The 19260-nt window shown below is 36.5% G+C and overlaps 1 protein-coding gene across 5 annotated transcripts in view; it reads right to left on the bottom strand.

Moving 5' to 3' along the window:
* Positions 1-19260, bottom strand: part of EVI5 (ecotropic viral integration site 5) — a 90102-nt gene that overhangs the window by 24362 nt on the left and 46480 nt on the right. For all 5 annotated transcript variants that reach the window (XM_085231816.1, XM_085231812.1, XM_085231811.1 and 2 more), the window contains 5 exons: positions 13110-13244; positions 10033-10173; positions 9382-9540; positions 7696-7842; positions 4171-4266 (listed from right to left, as the gene is read on the bottom strand). In XM_085231816.1, coding sequence (XP_085087942.1) covers positions 4171-4266; positions 7696-7842; positions 9382-9540; positions 10033-10173; positions 13110-13244 — 678 coding nt within the window. The remainder of the gene's footprint in view (positions 1-4170; positions 4267-7695; positions 7843-9381; positions 9541-10032; positions 10174-13109; positions 13245-19260) is intronic.

The raw sequence follows: 19260 nt of genomic DNA, 5'->3' as shown, positions 1-19260 counted from the left end.
TGAGATTACTCACATGTAAAACTAGTTTTCTATAACAGAAATGTGCTCTGTATCTCCACATCCCAAACTAGCCATGGATTATTTTAGGAGGATAGCAACAAGTCAGTAATTTGAATGGAAATGGAGAGAAACAGATTAAAGTACAGAAGAGAGTTCCACAGTTTTCCCAGCTCTGTTTCCCCAGTGTCTATGCTTCACTGGCACCATGCTTATCTTGGCCAGCTGACTGACATTAACTGATAACTGCAGCTTAATTTAACCTTGCCTGAATTTCTCCAAAACTAATTTTTTTTTTTTCCTCCCCCTCTTATTTTTAGCCTGCCCTGCCTTCAACTGATTCAAGGAAAGCTTAAAAAAAAAACAACAACAAAAAAACCCTACCAGTGTTTAATAACCAACAGGACCAACTATACATAACCAGAAGGAACACCTGCTCTTACAGACCAGAAATTAGTGAGGCTTGATAGAGATTTTCCTGAGAGCTATAAGGAGGTATAGAGACTAACCGCAAGTAATAGTATTTTAAAGGCTGATAAGGAGTTAAAACATTTGCTTGTTGCAGTTTGTAGGTATTACACCAGATCAAGTAGTAACAAGAAAGATTTATTCTTTGAGGAAGCAAACCTAGGAATTTACTGATGGAATACAGGCGTGAAGAGCATATATCCATTCCTTGGTCTTAGCTGCCTATATCTTACAGAGGATGAAACAAAAGGAGTTTGTACCTCCGTACTGGGGATAAGCCGTTCTCTTTATATAATGTTTCACTTTCTCACAGAAGTGAGACTTGCATTTTATAGTTTGGCCAAAACTAGTCAGCTATCAGCCTAGATATCTAGAAATACATCATTTAGTTTTTAATGATTAGGTAAAGCATTCTATTAAAAACTGAGAAGCCTGCTAAGTACTTGATGCAATGCTTGCTTCCTAAGGGTTTTATGGAAAACAAGAGCAGAAGAAAAAATGGCTGACAAAGGACACCTTTGCTCATACACAGCTTCAAGGTTTTTCTCCATCACTTCTGTGAATTAGGCATTCCAATTACATTATCATTAAAGAATGTCTCAGACTTTTGAGTAAGAATGCCCATGGATTATTTTTGCATTTCAACACATTTACACAGAAGTCTAACAGGTCAGCATCAAGAACTCAATTCCTAAGATAAAACAACATTCAAAATACATAAGAATAACTACTTAATATCACAGCAAACTTAGATCTTGCTACAAAGTTACATCTACTATTAAATGATAGAACTACCTCCTTCTCCTTGTCATTATTACTAACCAAAACTAAGAGTGACCTCAAACTGTGATTTAAACCTAGCATTTGTGTATGTCAGAACAGTTCATATGTGGGAGTAGTGATACTCTGCAAAAGTTAATGCCAATGTCTCACACCTACACCTACACAAACATTTAAAAAGAAAAATACGATTTAAGTCAAGCATTGCTGTGGACCATGTGGATCCTGCACCGAATCCCCAGGTTTTCCCTCGCTTCTGACAAAATCACCATTTTCCACACACACACAAAAAATGAAGGTTATGTAGTAAGCTTCATGAGCTTAGAAATAATCACAAGCAGACTTATTTATGATGCTTCCTATTCAGCATAATCACTTCGAGACATCTATGCTCCAAGATGAGTTACATGCACTTAATATTAAATGTTGTATTTCAAGTCATTAAAGCACGCCTCAGTTAAAAGGCCCTCCGCTGCTGACATCAGGTCACAGCATTCCAGCAGCAAGCTGAATGGAAAAGAATGAGGCAGCTCTTTCTCCAATGAGAAGAAAGTTATCTAGTACCTCATCCCCACATTGAGACTTGCTGGTTCCTTAAAAAACAGATTTTGTTGAAGCAAAAGGATTAATAGTTTGTTTTAGCTTGCTAGCTTTGAAAGTAAATACTTCACAACTCCATTAGTACTTTTGTTGTTGTTGCAGATGCTTCAGACAAATCTGAGTCTGAGCACCTGAAAGGAATTTTTGATCTTAAGTTTCATACTTGCTGTCAAAACACCAGTCAAATATCTGTGTAAGGTTCTATAAGCAGAAAGAATCTTTCACAGCACAATAGAAACTTTTCAAGACAAGTCTCAGTGTGAAAGAAGACATAAAAGGAATTTATTTCTATTAAACCACTGCTGTTTTAAATGTATGTATGAAGTTAACACTCAAAACATGTATTGCACAATTAAACAAGCTATATTTCAGACTAATATAAGCTAGTTCATCAAACTAACATGGAAACTCCTAGGTACAGACCACAGCCACAGAATGACTTCATGCTCTGACTATACACAGTCATTCTCATTTGCACAGAAGACAAAGGATCTTGAGGCTACAGATGAAGAAATCATTAACAGGTGATCATCTAAGCTGACAAAAAAAGACTGGAACTTGAAATGCACGCCAGTAGGAGACAAAAGAAAGCAACCTAATTGAGAAAAGTGGAAAAAACTAAAGATTGCATCATGCAAAGAAGTGACTGTGAAAAGGAAGGAGAGGTAAACAAGTGAACCAAACAGTGAAATGTCATGACAGAACAGGGACAGTGAAGTCTTTGCATGTATAAAGCAGACTTACAAAAGAGTTTACCCTTCTAGCACCTACATTCTTTAAATGCCCATGATATTATAAAAATTGTGTATAATTTGACACTCACAGCTTAGGCAGAAGTATGGAAAGGGAATAGGAGAGAGCTATAAGATGATTACACACTGATGGTTTATCAGTCAAACCACAGAAAATAGACTTGTTTAAATAAAAAATTCTAGTTCAGTGAGAGGAAAAAAAACAACAGATTCACTATTTCATAACAGCAGAACTACTGTGCTTTCTGGAAGATCCATTTTAGCCAAAGTTATCAGGATGGCATTTAAAGCCAGCGTTACAGTAGAAAAAAGCAAAAAAGTGCAGGTGGTTCCTCACTTGGAAAACCAGATAGTTTGAAATGAATAAAAACAATTATTTTACAGATAGTCTGCTAACATAGAAGAAAAAGCCTGACCTGAACTCAGCTATTCTCTTATATTTCTAGAAGATAACTGAGTCATATGCAATACTAACTTATCTAAGTAGTTCTAATGTACTCATCACCGCATTGTCTCACCATTATGTGATCAACTGATTGCTTTATCTTTTAATAGATTTGGTGCCTGCTTCACTACAGGAAAAAGTATTCAAAGTGAAAATTCTTTATGCAAACTCCATCAAATTTATTTGTACAGTCATCTACATAAAACAAGTTGATCTTAAACAATGTGCAAACGTGTTACTTGACATGTTCCTCATGCTGTTAGCAAAACAGTAACCAAGAGTTAAGAAACAAAAAACTGTTTTATGAAGCAAGTTCATACCATACATGAAGATTTAAAAAAAAAAAAATGCAAGTAGTTGAACTTTGACACCGTAAAATGAAATCATCTTGAAGGAGAAATTTCAGAAGGAAATCAGCCACTCGCACTGCCAGTTTAAGAGAAAAAGAAAGAAAACTAGATAACAAGTAGCTTTGAGTCCAGGACTAATAACCAAGAAAATCTTCACAGACAGACAACAAAATTCAGGTAGGGAAACAGTGTGTGAGTACATGAATGACAGTCTACAGTAACCCATCAAGATTTCTCCAAACCAAAAAAATAGAAATCACTTATGGCTCTCTCATTAAGGGAGCAGTGGGCTCAAGACAAAAAGATGGAACAGTACAAGGAACAGTACAAGGGCTACAGAAAGCATCTTCAAATCCTACAGTGATATGCAGCATTAAATAAAAGTATTGGCTTAAGTAAATAACAGAGGTGCGTTTTACAAATCTAACTCTGAATAGCAGAAAATTACATGCAGACAGGAATGTCTGCCAAAATAAAAATGTGGGTTTTTTTGATGGTATGCTTCCAACCTGATATAGCATTGAAAATTACTGATTACAAGTAAAAACAAAGAGTGCTTGTACAGAAACAATTATTAAAAGCTCACCAGTACACACAGAAGGTAAATGTAAGGCCTTTGCTTATAAAGGAGGCACACTATACAAAGATAGCATTATCCCACTTTGCCAAATAGTGTCTTGTATTCGCAACAGGTTAAAAAAAAGAAAGTGAAGGACAGGAAAAAAAGTACAAGAAGTAGGGAGTATGAAGCCACATGTTTAATATCATCATGTGTTACCTGGATTTCTAATTCAGCAATGTGCTGCTGGAGTTCAGCCACAGCTGCTATGCGGTCTGCCTCACGGAGCCGCACTGCCATCACTTCTTCTTTACTCTGGAAGGAAGAATAAATTAAAGATAACCCATAATACCAGTTTCAATCAATAACTGCGCATTTTTTACTCAGAATTACATAAAGAGAACTTACGCTGCTGAAGAATACCATGCCTACTGATAAAGTATATTCTAAAGAACCTCCAATTTTATTTTATTTTTTTTTTAAACTCTATAGTCCATAGAATTCTGTAAACATCTAATACTAATTCCCAACTACAACTACCCAATACCTGTGAAAAATATTGTCCACAAAGGCCCAGGTCCAAGAAACAGACACATTTTGTTATAGAAACACTATAACGTTATTTAATAAAGAAGTATCAACAGTTCTTTAGAGGACCACATTCTTCAGCTTCTCCTTTGTGAACAGACAGCAAAGATACATTGAAGTTACTTATTTCACCTTTTTCTAAAAACAAATAAGAAGATATGTACTCAACCTCATTTATGTTGTTCAGCTATCTTAGTGACAGTATACAACAAAGACCATTTAGGATAAAACTCTAGTGCCTGTAACTAATGAACAGATTTAACAGCAATTTGCAATTTGAGTTTTGACAAGAGAAGGAAGTTTCCCTACTTTCTGTTTTAAGAGGTAAGCCCTGAAGACTTGGAAACACAAATCTACCAGTATTATATTGTCACCAGCTTGGTACAACTGCAGAGAAAAAAGGGATAGATTATGAGTCAATAATACTTCCAGGTAGAGTGCAAATTCTGGAAAAGACAGATGAGTCCTAGGTATAGTTTTCGTGGCAGAATGGTGGAACTCCACAAAGTATAGTTACTGTAGGTTAGTTCAAGTATCATAGTTATTTTAATGTGTACTTCATTTAATGTGTGCTTCTAATTCACAATACTTGTTGTTCTTACTTTTTTAAACAATTGTATTGAAACTGAATTTAGCTGCCAAAACTTGTCCACAGTAGCTACCTGAAGAGATGCTGTATGTTTTCAAGAAGAACCCTGTAATGAAATTGCATTTTTTACAGTATCTAATTAATAGAATTTGTAGTCACCTAATTCCATTTTAGAGGAACCCAAAGTCAAAGCTCAGCCATCATTGCTAAATTCTACTGTGTGATTGCCTGTATGAAGCCAAGCCCACAAGCCTATAGGATCACACATAGTCAACTGCAAGCTAAGTGACTCTCTTTGGCTTGGTTTGACTTGAATATCTGAGATGAGTCAATAGTGTTGCTCTAGATGGCACTGACACTTTTTCACTGAAACAAGGCACATACTCAGTAAGTTCCGCAGGATTTGATAGGAAAGACAACTGGGGTGAAGACATAGTTCTGTTGTAAGTCCTTTAACACAACTGATTAGAGAGATTATTGCTGTGTTTCAAAGAACTGTTTGAAATGAAGTCCTTGCTGTAGAGGTAGCAATCAGATAAAAAGTCATGAAGTAGTACACACCAACAGAAAACAGTAACTGCATAGGTATGAGATACAGCTTGCTACATAAGTTTTAATTTCTACTTAAGTATAAGATACTGTTTCAAGAGAGACAAGCTCCAGAATATACTACTAGGGTTTTTTTGTTTGTTTTACACAAGAGAACTGGGGAGTTGAAGATGTGTTAGAAAGACTTACTTGGATTTTTAAGCACGAATATTGCTACATAGCAAAACCGTAGTGACAAATAACACTAGAGCAAAGCCTCAGATGTCTTGAAATAACAGGAAGAAAAAATTACTCAAACATCAGTTTCCAGGGGAATCAGGATAAAAGAACTTGGCAAAATTAGGGAAATTCAAGTGTAGCTTAAAATATTCAGTGCTACATAAGCTTAACACTTATATTGCTCCATTATATTATATGAAAGCCCACTAACACTTCAGTTTTGATTATGAAGTTGTTGCATCAGTGACATCTTAATTATTTTAACTATTTTAACTATTTACAGAGCAAAACTATTTTTTCAATTCAACCTACTCTATATTCTCTATATTTCAAGCCAAATCAAGTCAGTAGCAACACTACTTAGTATAGTGACACTGAAACTACTTCTGGTAGGACAGTAGGTAAAACAAGCATTGTTACTGCTGTAGCTTCACTTTCCTTATGGAAAGAACTAAGGGAAAACTAGCAAAAAGTTGTCAATTACAGATTACACAACATGGCTTTGATTAACAAAGACAAGATAAAATCTCACTACACATCTGAATTGATTACATTGATGCATTACCTTGAAGAAAAAGGATTACAAGAAGAAATCAAGTCTGTAAAAACAATGTATTATAGGAAAATTATGCATAGACTGCCAATTCATCTCCAGACTTAGCAACTTTGCAAAAAGCCACTCAAGCTACACTCTTGACACTCTTATTTACGTTATCAGCAGAACCTTTAGAGGGGAATACAGCCAGTCCTTAAGGTATATATTGTTAAAATAAAACACATGTACATTGGAAAAAACGTGAAATAAACATCCAGCTGGTAACTGTGTTCTGTAAGAGCAAAAAAGAGAAACAAATGTCTGGACACATCATGGACATAACTAAGATATGATCAACTTACATTATGTAACAGCATCTGCTCTCAAGTTGCTAAATCTGCAACCGCAGTACAATAAGAGGAATTCATTTTGTTGCAGGATGAATGTTAACACACTAACAACTCATCTATTTAGAAATTACTGGCCACTCAGTGCCAGCTGATTTTACAAAAACCTCTGCAAACAGCTTTTGGAAACAGAGTGAAGTTGAAAGTTGTTTTAATGTCTCCAGTACATTAGGTCTTAATTATAGCAATTTCCAACTAATATTGCACTTTGAGATAAGTATCAATAGTCATTTCAGGAAAAGTTTCATCCAAGTTAAAAGAAAACCTTGTAGGGCTTATCCTTTACTGCTTTTCCATATTGCATGCACATGACTGAAAGAGAAATTATTAGGGACCTGTTATGTATTTAGTTATGAAATTAAGTCTGAAATGAAAACATCAGGTACAGCTCTGGTGCACCGATGGTAATGAACACTTTTTACCCAGTATTTTTAGGCTGATCTCTTATAAGCTGTTTACTATTAGGTAGTGAATACCCCAACACTCCTCTCTGTGCATCTTTCCATTCAAAGACAGTTTTTACTGACATTTGTGAACCCAAGCTAGTTCTGCAGTAATAGCATTGAAGTTGTCTTCTGTCACTAAGACAATCAGAGCACACAGCGATCAGAACCTGTTGTGTAGAAGAGTGTCTTTTTACTCATTACACACAGACAGCAGTAGAGAGTAGAGCAGAACCACACTTTGAAGTCAAAGTTTATCTTTGTGAGACCACAAAGAAACAGCTTTGTCAAAACCTCAAATGATTTTGAGATGGTAAATTTAAGATGACGTTGTCAAACTGGAAAATAAAGTAGTGGAAAACACTACAAATTACACATATAGAAGCATGCAAATAGTCTATTCATGTTGTTTACCTTACATTCAATCTCCGCTTGTCTACGTTTTGCTTCATTCAGCTGAGCAAGAAGGCCTTTGTTCTGTGCAGTAAGATACTGTACCTTTTCTTGCAGGCTGGTGACCTCCAGCTCTGCCCTTCGCAAATGGTTATTATTGATCTGACTCTGACATTTATGACAAGAAAAAAAAAAGAAAGCATGTTAATGAGAGATCTTTCATATTAGTTTACCTCCCTAAAGTCTGACAAGACAGACTTGACAGATCATTTGCTAGAAAAAAACTTGATGGAAAGACATTCAGAATTTTTTAAATGTAGTCAAAAGTTTGCATGAAGCTTGTTTTCCACAACCATGATATTTCAAGGGTTCTTAAATAGAGAATTCATTTTAAGAACAAGAACATTAACTTGCTATACTCATCTTGCACTTATGTAAGTCAAAGACTTTGTGAACTTGCATCCAATTACAATTACTAGCTGGTGCAACCAGGAAACATAAAATATATCAGAAATACTACGTGCACGCTTCTCTGACCAGTGAAATCCTGGAAGTAATACAGTACAACTAAGATCAGTGCTTTAATACAAGATATTTTTTACATGAGGCTGTGCATAGATCAACACAATCTGAGAGCCACTGCATTTGTTTCAACTGACAGCTCAGCAGCATAAACACAGACTCGATGCTTAACACTGAAATGAGAGCAACCTAGAGGTCTTGAGGTTATTGCATGTAACCCAGAGTGCAGGATACCTATGCCCCCTACTGACTGAAACAAATAGAAAGGAAAAGCAAGAAAACATACAGTAACAGTTAATGTTTAAACACAAGTTTTAGAAGGCAAGAAAACAGTTTTATCCAGTTACTATAGAATAAAGCGGTGCCTCTATCAGTAGTAAGCTACCACACATTGCATAGCCATTCTCTCCCTCTTCAGTACCACATCTTGATACATGGGAATATTTCTCAGAAACCTGTTACAAACACTTATCAATCAACAGCACATTCAATATCAATTCAGTGGAGAGCTCACAAATTAATATGAATGTACCAATCGTAGTGCACTTTCAGATTTGACCAGTTAACTTGCACTACAGTTACATAAAAAGGGCCTTAGCAAATAAGTTACTTCTTGCCTATTCTGCACATTTCAGTAATGCTAAAATACACTTTTTCGTCTTAGCAGGTGAAAGGTGAAGCTTCTGCTTCTGCTGAGAAGTGACAATAGGCTATTGTTATACCAAGATTCCTGCTTAGTAACCACATTCATGCTTTTAGTAGATGATCCAGTACTGGCAATTTCACAAGAAAAGCACTGTTACTTTAAGACTTGAAATTACAATATGTGAATCATCAATCAGGTAAAGGTTTGTAAAGGTGGAAATACCTTAAGCATACTTTTGTTAGTATCCCAGTAACAACTGAGCAGATAAGGATTCACGCGCATTCAGAGTTTACCAGTTAATCCAAGTAAGAAATTGTGAAAGCTCAGTACTGTAAGGGACATTAAAGTATGCTAGATTGATTGTATGCACTTGATTCTCCCTCCTAATCTAAGATACGAAGAAAAAAGCAGTTAAAATAAAAGACTATAACACTTCAGAGCTAAAGTCATCCCCATAAATGGCACAAGCCATTAAGTGGTATTGGTCATCTGATGCTAGTCTGGCAGCATTCAGTCAATTCATATGCTATATATCGTACCTGTGTTTCCATCTCCATCATTCTTTGCTTGGTTTCTTTCAATTCAGCCTGAGTTTCTGCTTCTCTCAGTCGGACTGTCATCAGCTCATCCTGCAGTTCATTCACTGTATTTTTTCTTGGAGGATCTTTCCACCTCCCAGTGGTGCGAGCTAGGTGACGCTAAAAAAACCCATGTCATTGCTGATATCTCATCTTTCCTGGTGTTGTCTAATTTCATTTAAGTAATCTTCTTTAAAGAACTCCTTGATGTCTCAGCTGTATGATGCAAAGTTGCTAAGAATGCTACTTTTAGGTCTAAAAATCTAGAAATCTACTTAAGTTTTAAGAATAGAGAATTAAAAAGCCGAAGACAGCAATTCCCAACTAGATTAAGTCAGAGGATTTAAGTACATCCTGAAAAAGAGCTTTTAATATTTACTGAAGTAGGAGTATTGATGGGGTACTTCCTTTCTAGCAGGATGGCTGGTTGTTAGTACAGGCCTCTCTGTCATCTGCAACAGCTAGAGAACAACTTCCAATATACTTCTGAAGTTTGTGGTATTTTCACAATCCACAGTCAATAGTTCAAACTTTACATGTCTCAAGATTTTCTTGCCCTGTCATCATCCATTAGAAAAGAAGAAAAAGAGAACAATGTCTTGGTACCCATACCTGCCAGTGTTCCTCCAAGTCTTTGACTTGCTGCCTTAGTTCTTTGAGACCCATTAAAGCTTCTGCTTCTCTTAGTTTTACTGCAATCAGTTCTTCTTGTAGTCTAGCAACGTTTTCCTCATCAGGGAGCGCGCTGTTCCTCTGGAACAAGGAATATCCTCTTAAACATGCATTTGAACAAAATATTGCTTAGCAAGGTCCACTCCAAAATACAGATATGAAAACTCCTATTGCTAACCAAAATTTCTTAATAATACATCTCTTATAAAGTCCCTAAAAAAAAATACATATATATATATACACATATATATGTGTGTGTGTGTGTGTATATATATATACACACACACACACACATATATACACACACACACACACATACACACACACACATATATGACTACACGTATATTTAAGCTGTCTACTTCACTGGATATTATCCCTCCCAAAGATTCTTTACACTACTTTTGACACATTAAAAAAAGAAAAGATTATGAAATAATTGACAAAAATAAAGCAAATGAGGAACAAAAATTACACCTTTAGAGTTACAGCTCTTACACTGTTTTACAGGAAAAAATAAATGGAAATTTAGGTTTTGGGAACTAGATAATTTGCCTTTGAAAAAGAAAAGGTACATTGACAAAGAAACTATTCATTAATATTTACAAATAATTATCAGTCAAGAAAGCTCTTAAGTGAAAGTTCATGCATGTATACAAAAACATGGAAGACAAGTACAAAGACCGGAAAGAGATAAACAAAACAGCAATGCACATGACAGAAGTTACTTAGAAAAAGTAATGAAAAATGAAAGTCTGGAGAAAAACAAAAACACTAGAAGGGAAGAAGAACAGTCTGCCCAACTACAGTTTCCTTTTGTTGAACCATTGGTCACCAAGAACTCTAAGCTCAATTATGCTTCATCACTTTCACTACACTTCTCAGAAGTAATTTCTAGCAAAATCAACTATTCTGTAGAGACAGTGTTGGGAAAGCTTCCAGATTTTCCTGAGAGTTGAGTGAAGTATTTCAACATTAACACAGCAAAACCACTATTTACTAGCATGTTCCAAATCATGGGCTCTAAGCATCAGCAAACCAGGAAACTGACTGTTTCTTAATGTTTACATTATGGGCAGTATAGCTATTCAAGTCTCAGATTACCAAGCAGAGTTTTTCCAGATTACTGTTAGTGACATGCCACATAAAGAATTTATTTACAAAAATTGAGGGGAGCTAACTTGAGTCACTTTCTCACATGCCTAAGTTCATTAAGGACCAAGAAAAAGGTTTCCTGACATCCAAAGTTTGCCTGGTACATCAATGTTTTCCCCACAACTCCATTGTCTTCACATTTAAAGTTTTCAGTATATGCTACCTCCCACAGTTCAAGAAAAGTAGTATTCTCTTTCTAAATGTTTAGAGAATCATGGGTATGCAACCTTCTGGCATCCCAGGCCACAATGAATGAAGAGGGACTGTCTCGGGCAGCATATAAAATACATAACAGTTTAAATATACAAGTAATACCATGTTTTTAAATGAAATATTAAAACAAGGAGGGCAACAAAATCAAAACCAGCAGATTGGACATGGACGCTAGATTCTGACCTCTTACCGGTGTAACTACAACGCTACTACTCTGTCAGATTCCCAGTCAAGCTCTTTGAGTAAAATCTTAACTAGATGAGTCCTGTGAAGTTAACTAATAAGTTTTGTCCACATTCTTGAATATACAGCTTTTTCAAGTTTCCATAGGGAAATAATCTCCCAAAACAATATATGATCTGAAGAGTGTGCTTTAAATAAGGTCAATTGGATTTTTCTGTTTTCTGTGAAGAAAAACCTGACAGCAAATAGAATAAAGTGTCTGACAGATTGTCTGAATACAGCTAGAGTTATGACCTCAGAAAGCTACAAAATGAACTGGCACCTGGAAAGCAGAAGAGTTTCATGCTAAGGACAGCAGATACACTTTCCTGCCCATAATAGAAAGTGGGAGAGACTCAAGAACTCAAGACTGGGGAATCACAGAATTGTAGGGGTTGGAAGGGACCTCTAGAGATCATCGAGACCAACCCCCCTGCCAAAGCAGGTTCCCTACACCAGGTCACACAGGTAGGCGTCCAGGCGAGACTTGAATATCTCCAGAGAAGGAGACTCCACAACCTCCCTGGGCAGCCTGTTCCAGTGCTCCGTCACCCTCACCGTGAAGAAGTTCTTACGCACATTCGTGCGAAACTTCCTATGCTGCAGCTTATGTCCGTTTCCCCTCGTCCTGTCTCCACGTACCACTGAAAAAGAGACTGGCCTCACCACTATGGCCACCACACCTCAGATATTTATAAACCTGGATCAGGTCCCCTCTCAGTTGTCTTTTCTCAAGGCTAAACAGACCCAGTTCACTTAGCCTTTCTTCATAGGGGAGATGCTCCAGGCCCTTCACCATCTTTGTGGCCCTCCGCTGGACTCTTTCCAAGAGATCCCTGTCTTTTTTGTACTGGGGAGCCCAGAACTGGACACAGTACTCCAGATGAGGCCTTACCAGGGCAGAGTAGAGGGGGAGGATCACCTCCCTCAACCTGCTGGACATACTCTTCTTAATGCGCCCCAGAATGCCATTGGCCTTTTTGGCCACGAGGGCACACTGCTGGCTCAAATGGCAATCTTGAACTCCTCTTTCATGTCCACTCCAACTATTCATAGTTTCACATCACTTTAAGGCTCACCACAGGCTTGCTATTCATTGCACAATATAGTTTTGAGACAGCTGATGTTTGCTGTTAAGATCCTACCAGAATTTGTGTTTTCCAACACAGGCACAGGAGAAAGCAATCATAGGCCCTTCTCAGTGTAAGCATCTTGTTTAGTTTGTGCTACTGTTTTTTGATACTTCTGTTTGGTGTGGCTTATTTTTTGTTGTTTGTTTTTGCTATAATCAACTTCAAAGTTGGAAAGCATCTTGCAATCATGAAAATGTATGTCAAGACTATAGAGCACAGATACACAAAGAACTACAGGGACCTGCATTCCATCTTTAGTGCTATTTTATATTGAAGATCCTGGGCTTGGTTTACCTTTTCCATCTCTAGAACTTTATCTTGCATCTCCTTCAGGGCACAATGGGATTCTGCTTCACTCAGCCTGGCTTGGACCAGCTCTTTTTCCAGCTGTAGCACAAAGTCTTCACTGTATCGTGAACTGCATTTACGCTACAAAGTTTGCAGAAATATATTTAGTATGAAGCACAGATAGCTCAGAACGGGTCTTACGTGTCAAATGTGAAGTGAAAAACATACATTCAAATGCTTAAGATTAGAAATGCTACTTAAAGATACAGGTCTACTAACATGTCTATCCCCACTAGTATGCATACAAACACTATTACCACTCTTCTCAAACAACTTCAACCATACAAGACCAAAGGTGTAGGATCAGTCTGAGACCCCTCTGAGTACTCATGAACAATGATTCATGCTTTCTTCTCAATGTTATCCAAACTGGGGGAAAAAAAAAAAAAAAAAAAAAAAGATTGATCTGTGGCTATTTTGTGGTATGTTGAAAAAAGGCTTACGGTTAGCTATTTACAAGGTTAACATGAGGATTTCTCCTGATCCCCACTCAAACTTCGATTCAGCAGAAACCTTCCATAACCTTGGATTTAAAATAAGTCACGTATGCTTCAAAGCACTGTTACTTGGGCTTGCCTCTTTACTTCACTCCAACCTTTATGCTCCCATTTACTCACACAATATATATTTCTCCTTATAATATATTTTTAGGATAAGCCTTACGGATTTAAGAGGAAAAAAAAATGCAGGACTAAGTAGTAGTATAGTCCCTTCTAGACAGATGGCATACCAATAGCATAGGTCCAGGCTACATCAGATTTGGTACTTCACACAGAGAACTTAGTTCAAGTCTATTACTACAGAGCATTACACACTTTAACACAATACTTCAGTATTAAAATATCAGTTCAGAATTTAAAGCTACTCTTTCTGAACTTCAGGAGAAAGAGAAAAATCTCACAATCAGAGTCAAGTTAATTTATCATTAACTTATTTGATTGATTAGTCAGAGCTTAAAAGTAAGAGCTATCAGATGTAATCATCTGCTTAAGTACAATTTTGTAAAAATGTGTCTTTCAACAGATAAATTCAACTGAAATCATATTCACTACTTTTTAGTCCAGTCAATAGTTAAAAAACATATTTTTTTCCCCAAGTGACTTTAGCATAACTTGAGATTTGCCAAACACTGTCAGACCTGCATGACTTGTCGTGGCATCCTATATCAGCATTAAAATTACTGTTATCCAGTACTGTTACAGTACTAAAAACATAGTTGTCCAGTTACTGATTACGCACAGCTACCCCAAACATTTATATCAAAAGGAATTCACTGAATACATCTTTGATGCTGTTAACTACCCTGTGACAAATTAATACTATACCTGGATTCATAAAGAAAGTTCTACTCCATCTACAAGGCAATTTAAGGAATACTCCACAAATTTCTATAAAGCCATATCTTGCTTTGCTTTTGCATCAAACAACTTAGTTCTTCATACTTAAAAAAAACTGAATTAACAGAGAAGTTTTCAGTTCTGTGTGCTGCTTTAGGATATAACATTCCCTAACTTTCACTGCACAAACTTCACTAACAGAACAAAACAGGAATTTATCACACACCATTATATGGCCACAGAAGTACTTTCTCATTTTTGGCCACAGAAGTACTTTCTCATTTTTATACTTGTATATGCCAACTACACCTAAACCGTATCTAATCAAACTCACCTGTTTACCGATACATTTTTATTACATTTCTTAAAATACACAGGATATGAATCCACAGAGTTACAACAGAGGGGTATACACAAAACACCAGAAGGCAAACGTAGCCTGCGCAAACAGTTTTCAGCATCACAGAGACCATCCATTTAAAAGTGCTCGACCTACTTAGCTGCACAGCTGAACGCACCAAGAACACTGCACAGAGATTAACTTTTCCTTATGCAACATTGATTTAATATGTACTATTTTCAATCTGCATATTGTCTTCACACAGCAAGAAGCAGAGGAGGCCCTGAACTGAAATGTCAGGTGAGAATGGATGGACAACGCCGATGTGTTTCTAGAATCACTGCACATGATAGGAGGGCATACGTAGCACATGAAACAATATGCAGAGACAGAGAATAGGCAACAGCTTTCTTCTTCCTTAGCTGTTTGAACAAGTTTATCAAATGACATAAACAGCATCTTAGATGGAGCGCTGGACTCTCAGTTTCTTGTTCCAGATTCCACAAACAAGAGAATAGAAAACAAAAATGAATGCAGCATGCTTTCTTTGGAGTCCTTCTAGACTTTTCAGAGTAGAAATGGTGGATCTGAAGAACTAAATGCATCCCGATTTGGCAACAACATATGTGAGTAATGTAAACAGTTTTGGACTCACAACTTGTTTTTTAAATCTGCCTTCAGACTTGGCCTACGTAGGACACAGTTAAATGCTTCTAACATACAAAGCAAACATCAAAAATAGCCATGCCACTCCTTTAAACCTTGGTGGATTGGCAATAAAGTATAACCGAGATCAAGATAAATTTTTAAAAATATTCAGAAGCTCAAAGTTGTAATTTTAAAAAAGGTTAAATCACTGAAACAAACAAATTTATAATCAAAGCGATGTTAGAAAACGGTACTTTGTTTGCTACATATCTGTCTTAATTGCCTTTATGTGTTTGCCTTAAGCCCTTGTATTTGTGCCAAAGAACACCAAAACCTACATTTCTGAGCATCATTCCAACCTTTTCACTATAGAAACACTTTTCCTTGACATATCTTGAGAAGATGCTTCTATGACCTAAAATACTAAAAACCCAGTTTTACAGTCATTTACCCCTGAATTAAATCTTTGTGCTTAGCCTCACATAACTGGATTTATTTTTTTCCAAATTATTCCTTCACGTGTCACATAGTAAGATTGCCAAACATTCCTAATATTACTTTTGTAATGTATATAAATGTATCTGTTTGCAAAACACCTTTCCAGTTTCCTATACTGCCCAGTTAACTTTGCTTATACATTTAAACACTAACTGTAGTACTTCAATGAATACAGTATTTTTGAAAATTGAGAACGTAAAGTATATTGTAAAATAAAGTGAATAAAATAAAGCAAAACCTTCAGTAAGGTCACAACATTCGTTATAAGTTTATTCTTCCTATGTCAATTACCATGCTCTTCATCATTAGTAACTCTGGTATGAGTTCTGAAATGAAACTACTGAGAATGCAGTTGCTGCAACTATAACCAAATATATGGCTATAAGTTACCCTGCAAAATGCTTTCATCAGAATATCTAGTCAATTAAACTTTCAACTTGTAACACATCTGGAGGGCTTTCTCAATATTAAGAAATAAAGCACCTTTAGCTTCCTGAACTGCCTCATATTCAGTAGATTCAATTCTCACACATTCAGACCAATGATCTGGATCATCACTAAGAATTCAAGTATCGCTCGGAAAGACTAATATTTGTTCTCTGGAGGTATGTTTAATGGGCTGAAATCCTTAGATTATTTGTTTTTATATATCCAACAAAAACATCTTTTTAAAAAATATCAGAAAGAAAAAAACTGCCAAAAAAATAGACCTCCCCCCAAGAGCGTGTTGGAACAGTCTCACTGCCCTCACATCTAATCCCTCAAACACCACTGCCCTCAGCATACCTGAGAACAAGGTCTGTAAGGCACAACTTAACATACACAGATCACAGCTGACCAGCACTACTGAGAAGAAACAAAGTGTTCCTCTTAATCTTCCAGTTGCCCACCACATGGAAAAGTCTGTGGCAGACTTCTCTATTTAAGACTGCACTTGCCACAGCAGTAGATTGGTATCATTTTCTTCAGAGGTATTTAGACAAATGAGCAGCTGAAGCACTGATCTCCAGCAGTTCTTCGGAATGGTGTTTTAGCTTTACAATTGTTTTTCCTAGGTAGCAATATAAGAAAAGTATATGCATTATGCACTACCTTTAAAAACATTACACTGTTAGTTGCTCCACAGAAAGACGTAAAAGCTAGCATCTAAAGTGAAATGATACACGAAGTCTCCATCTCAAGCCTTATTATTTTATGCTTCTTTCCCCTCCTTCTTTCCTACTTCTGTTTCCAAATGACCTAAAATTTATTCAGAAATATGTAGAACATATTTGATGACTCAATATGCAATTCATTATATGGACATCAGCACAATTTTCAAGTCACCTGAGATAAGAACTATAGCAGAAATTCCATTACTTACACTAGGAAAAAGTGGTAACAAATACCTCTAAATAGATTTAAGACTTTACATTACAGTCACTCTGTTTCAACTGTAAACTCCCTACAAATACTGCAATACAGAAAAAATTAAAGCTGTGTGTAATTTGGACTTCAGTTGTTGGAATACAGTCGGAAAGATGTTCTTCTACCCATCTCAATTCCCACCCCTAAGCAAAAGTGTCAGAAAGGAGCATTTCTTCAAAGGCACATACATACTCTGTAAGATCTTGAACATTTACCTTTTTTTAATCCACCCATTTTGTGCTCTCACAGCACAGCTTTAAAAAAGCCCCAGATAATATTTAAATACAAATCGTAACTTTTTTTTTTTAAAACTAGGATAGGTTAACTTTCTTACAAATACTTGTATTTGTGTGGCTTGTATAGTGTTCTCACTACCAAACACCACGTTGAAACAGAACTCATAACTGGAAGAGATTCAGGTTACCAAGTATGCGTGAGAGATGCTGTACGTCTGAATGAGTAGCCCAGCTATGCAGCCATCTATCAGTACAGTCTGCAATCTTTTTCTTTTTTTTTTTTTTTTGCTAATCATAAACAAAATTGAAGTAACTGGAAAAAAAAATCAAAGCAGCTATGAAGACGATAGTGAAAATGAGTACTGCCAGGAGCCACTGGCATTAGACAGTGGTAAGATTTACTAGGGGATTATTTACTAGGGGATTCTGCTTGAAGCGAATACCAGAATTCAGACAGAATTCGTGGCTTCCCACTAGGTGGTGCCCGAGGTGCAGCCACCTGCTGCCCCCCCACGTAGTTCCCATTACTGAGGGCAGAAGTTCCACCACCTTAATTCAGTTGCTGTCTTTATCACCACAGTACAATTTCTTGCACTTCAAAAACGTGCCATCTAGTAAGTAAAAACCCCTCTGTAACCCCATGAATTTGCAACCTCAGCACAAACACAGCCACCAGACTATTTCCTATTGTCACTCTCGCTTAAGTGGAGAAAAACAAAGCTGCAAAACACAGGTTAGGAAGTACAGCTTAAATTAGTTGTTCACTCTTGCATTGCTTTCTCTCTATTCCTGCAGTACCTATTCAATATCTTGTACCAACAGAATCAATGTAGAAACAATTTTGCAATTCAGTTTCCCACACCTTTGCTCAGAACCAGTTCCCATGCTCAATCTGCCAGGTTTCCCCATTACTGCCACCCAATAAGGCTCCCCTTTATAACTAAAAGCATTAGCTTTCAACGTCACATTATTCATTAACTAGCAGATACAGTTGAATAATTTAACTCTGAAAAGTCACAAACTGAGGTTTTACCATGGTTTTTTTGTCTAACTTGTTAGGGAGTACAGGAAATAGCAGTCACTAGGATTCCTCCACTAATACACACTTCAAGTGTATTACTGTATGCTTCCAAATTACTGTCATAATTAGACAGTAGAAAAAGGAATACTTCTAATCTATAAACATTTGTCATGCTATAATCTTTGAATTGAAATTGAATTTCCTCAGTCATCATTTTTCCATGCTTTTTCCTGAAGAAATTATAGCTAAAATTAAGTAATCAGCATTACACATTGCAGTGTCACAGCTCAATTACAATGCCCTGTAACTATTCCAAAAGATGCATCATTTGTACAGCTAAATGCATTAAACAGACATAATAAACTATTGTTGTTAACAGTAAATCTATTCTCCACTTCCCAATAACAAATATAAGTACCTCCAGAGTTTTGGTGCTGGGTAAAATAAACCAATGCACTGCCCAATAAGGCATTTATTAAGTATCTGCAGAATGCTTTAGTTCTAAAAGGTCACGTTCCATATACCTGAAGTGTCTGGGGCTCCAAACAAGTACTTTCATACCACTTGTTTAAAGCAGTACAGGTATACTCACACCAACACTGCAAACACA

Source organism: Meleagris gallopavo, chromosome 10, assembly GCF_905368555.1.
Source record: "Meleagris gallopavo chromosome 10, MGAL_WU_HG_1.1, whole genome shotgun sequence".
In the NCBI taxonomy this organism is placed as follows: domain Eukaryota; kingdom Metazoa; phylum Chordata; class Aves; order Galliformes; family Phasianidae; genus Meleagris; species Meleagris gallopavo.
Note: the sequence above shows the minus strand (reverse complement) of the source record. Positions and strands in the feature narration are given on the sequence as shown.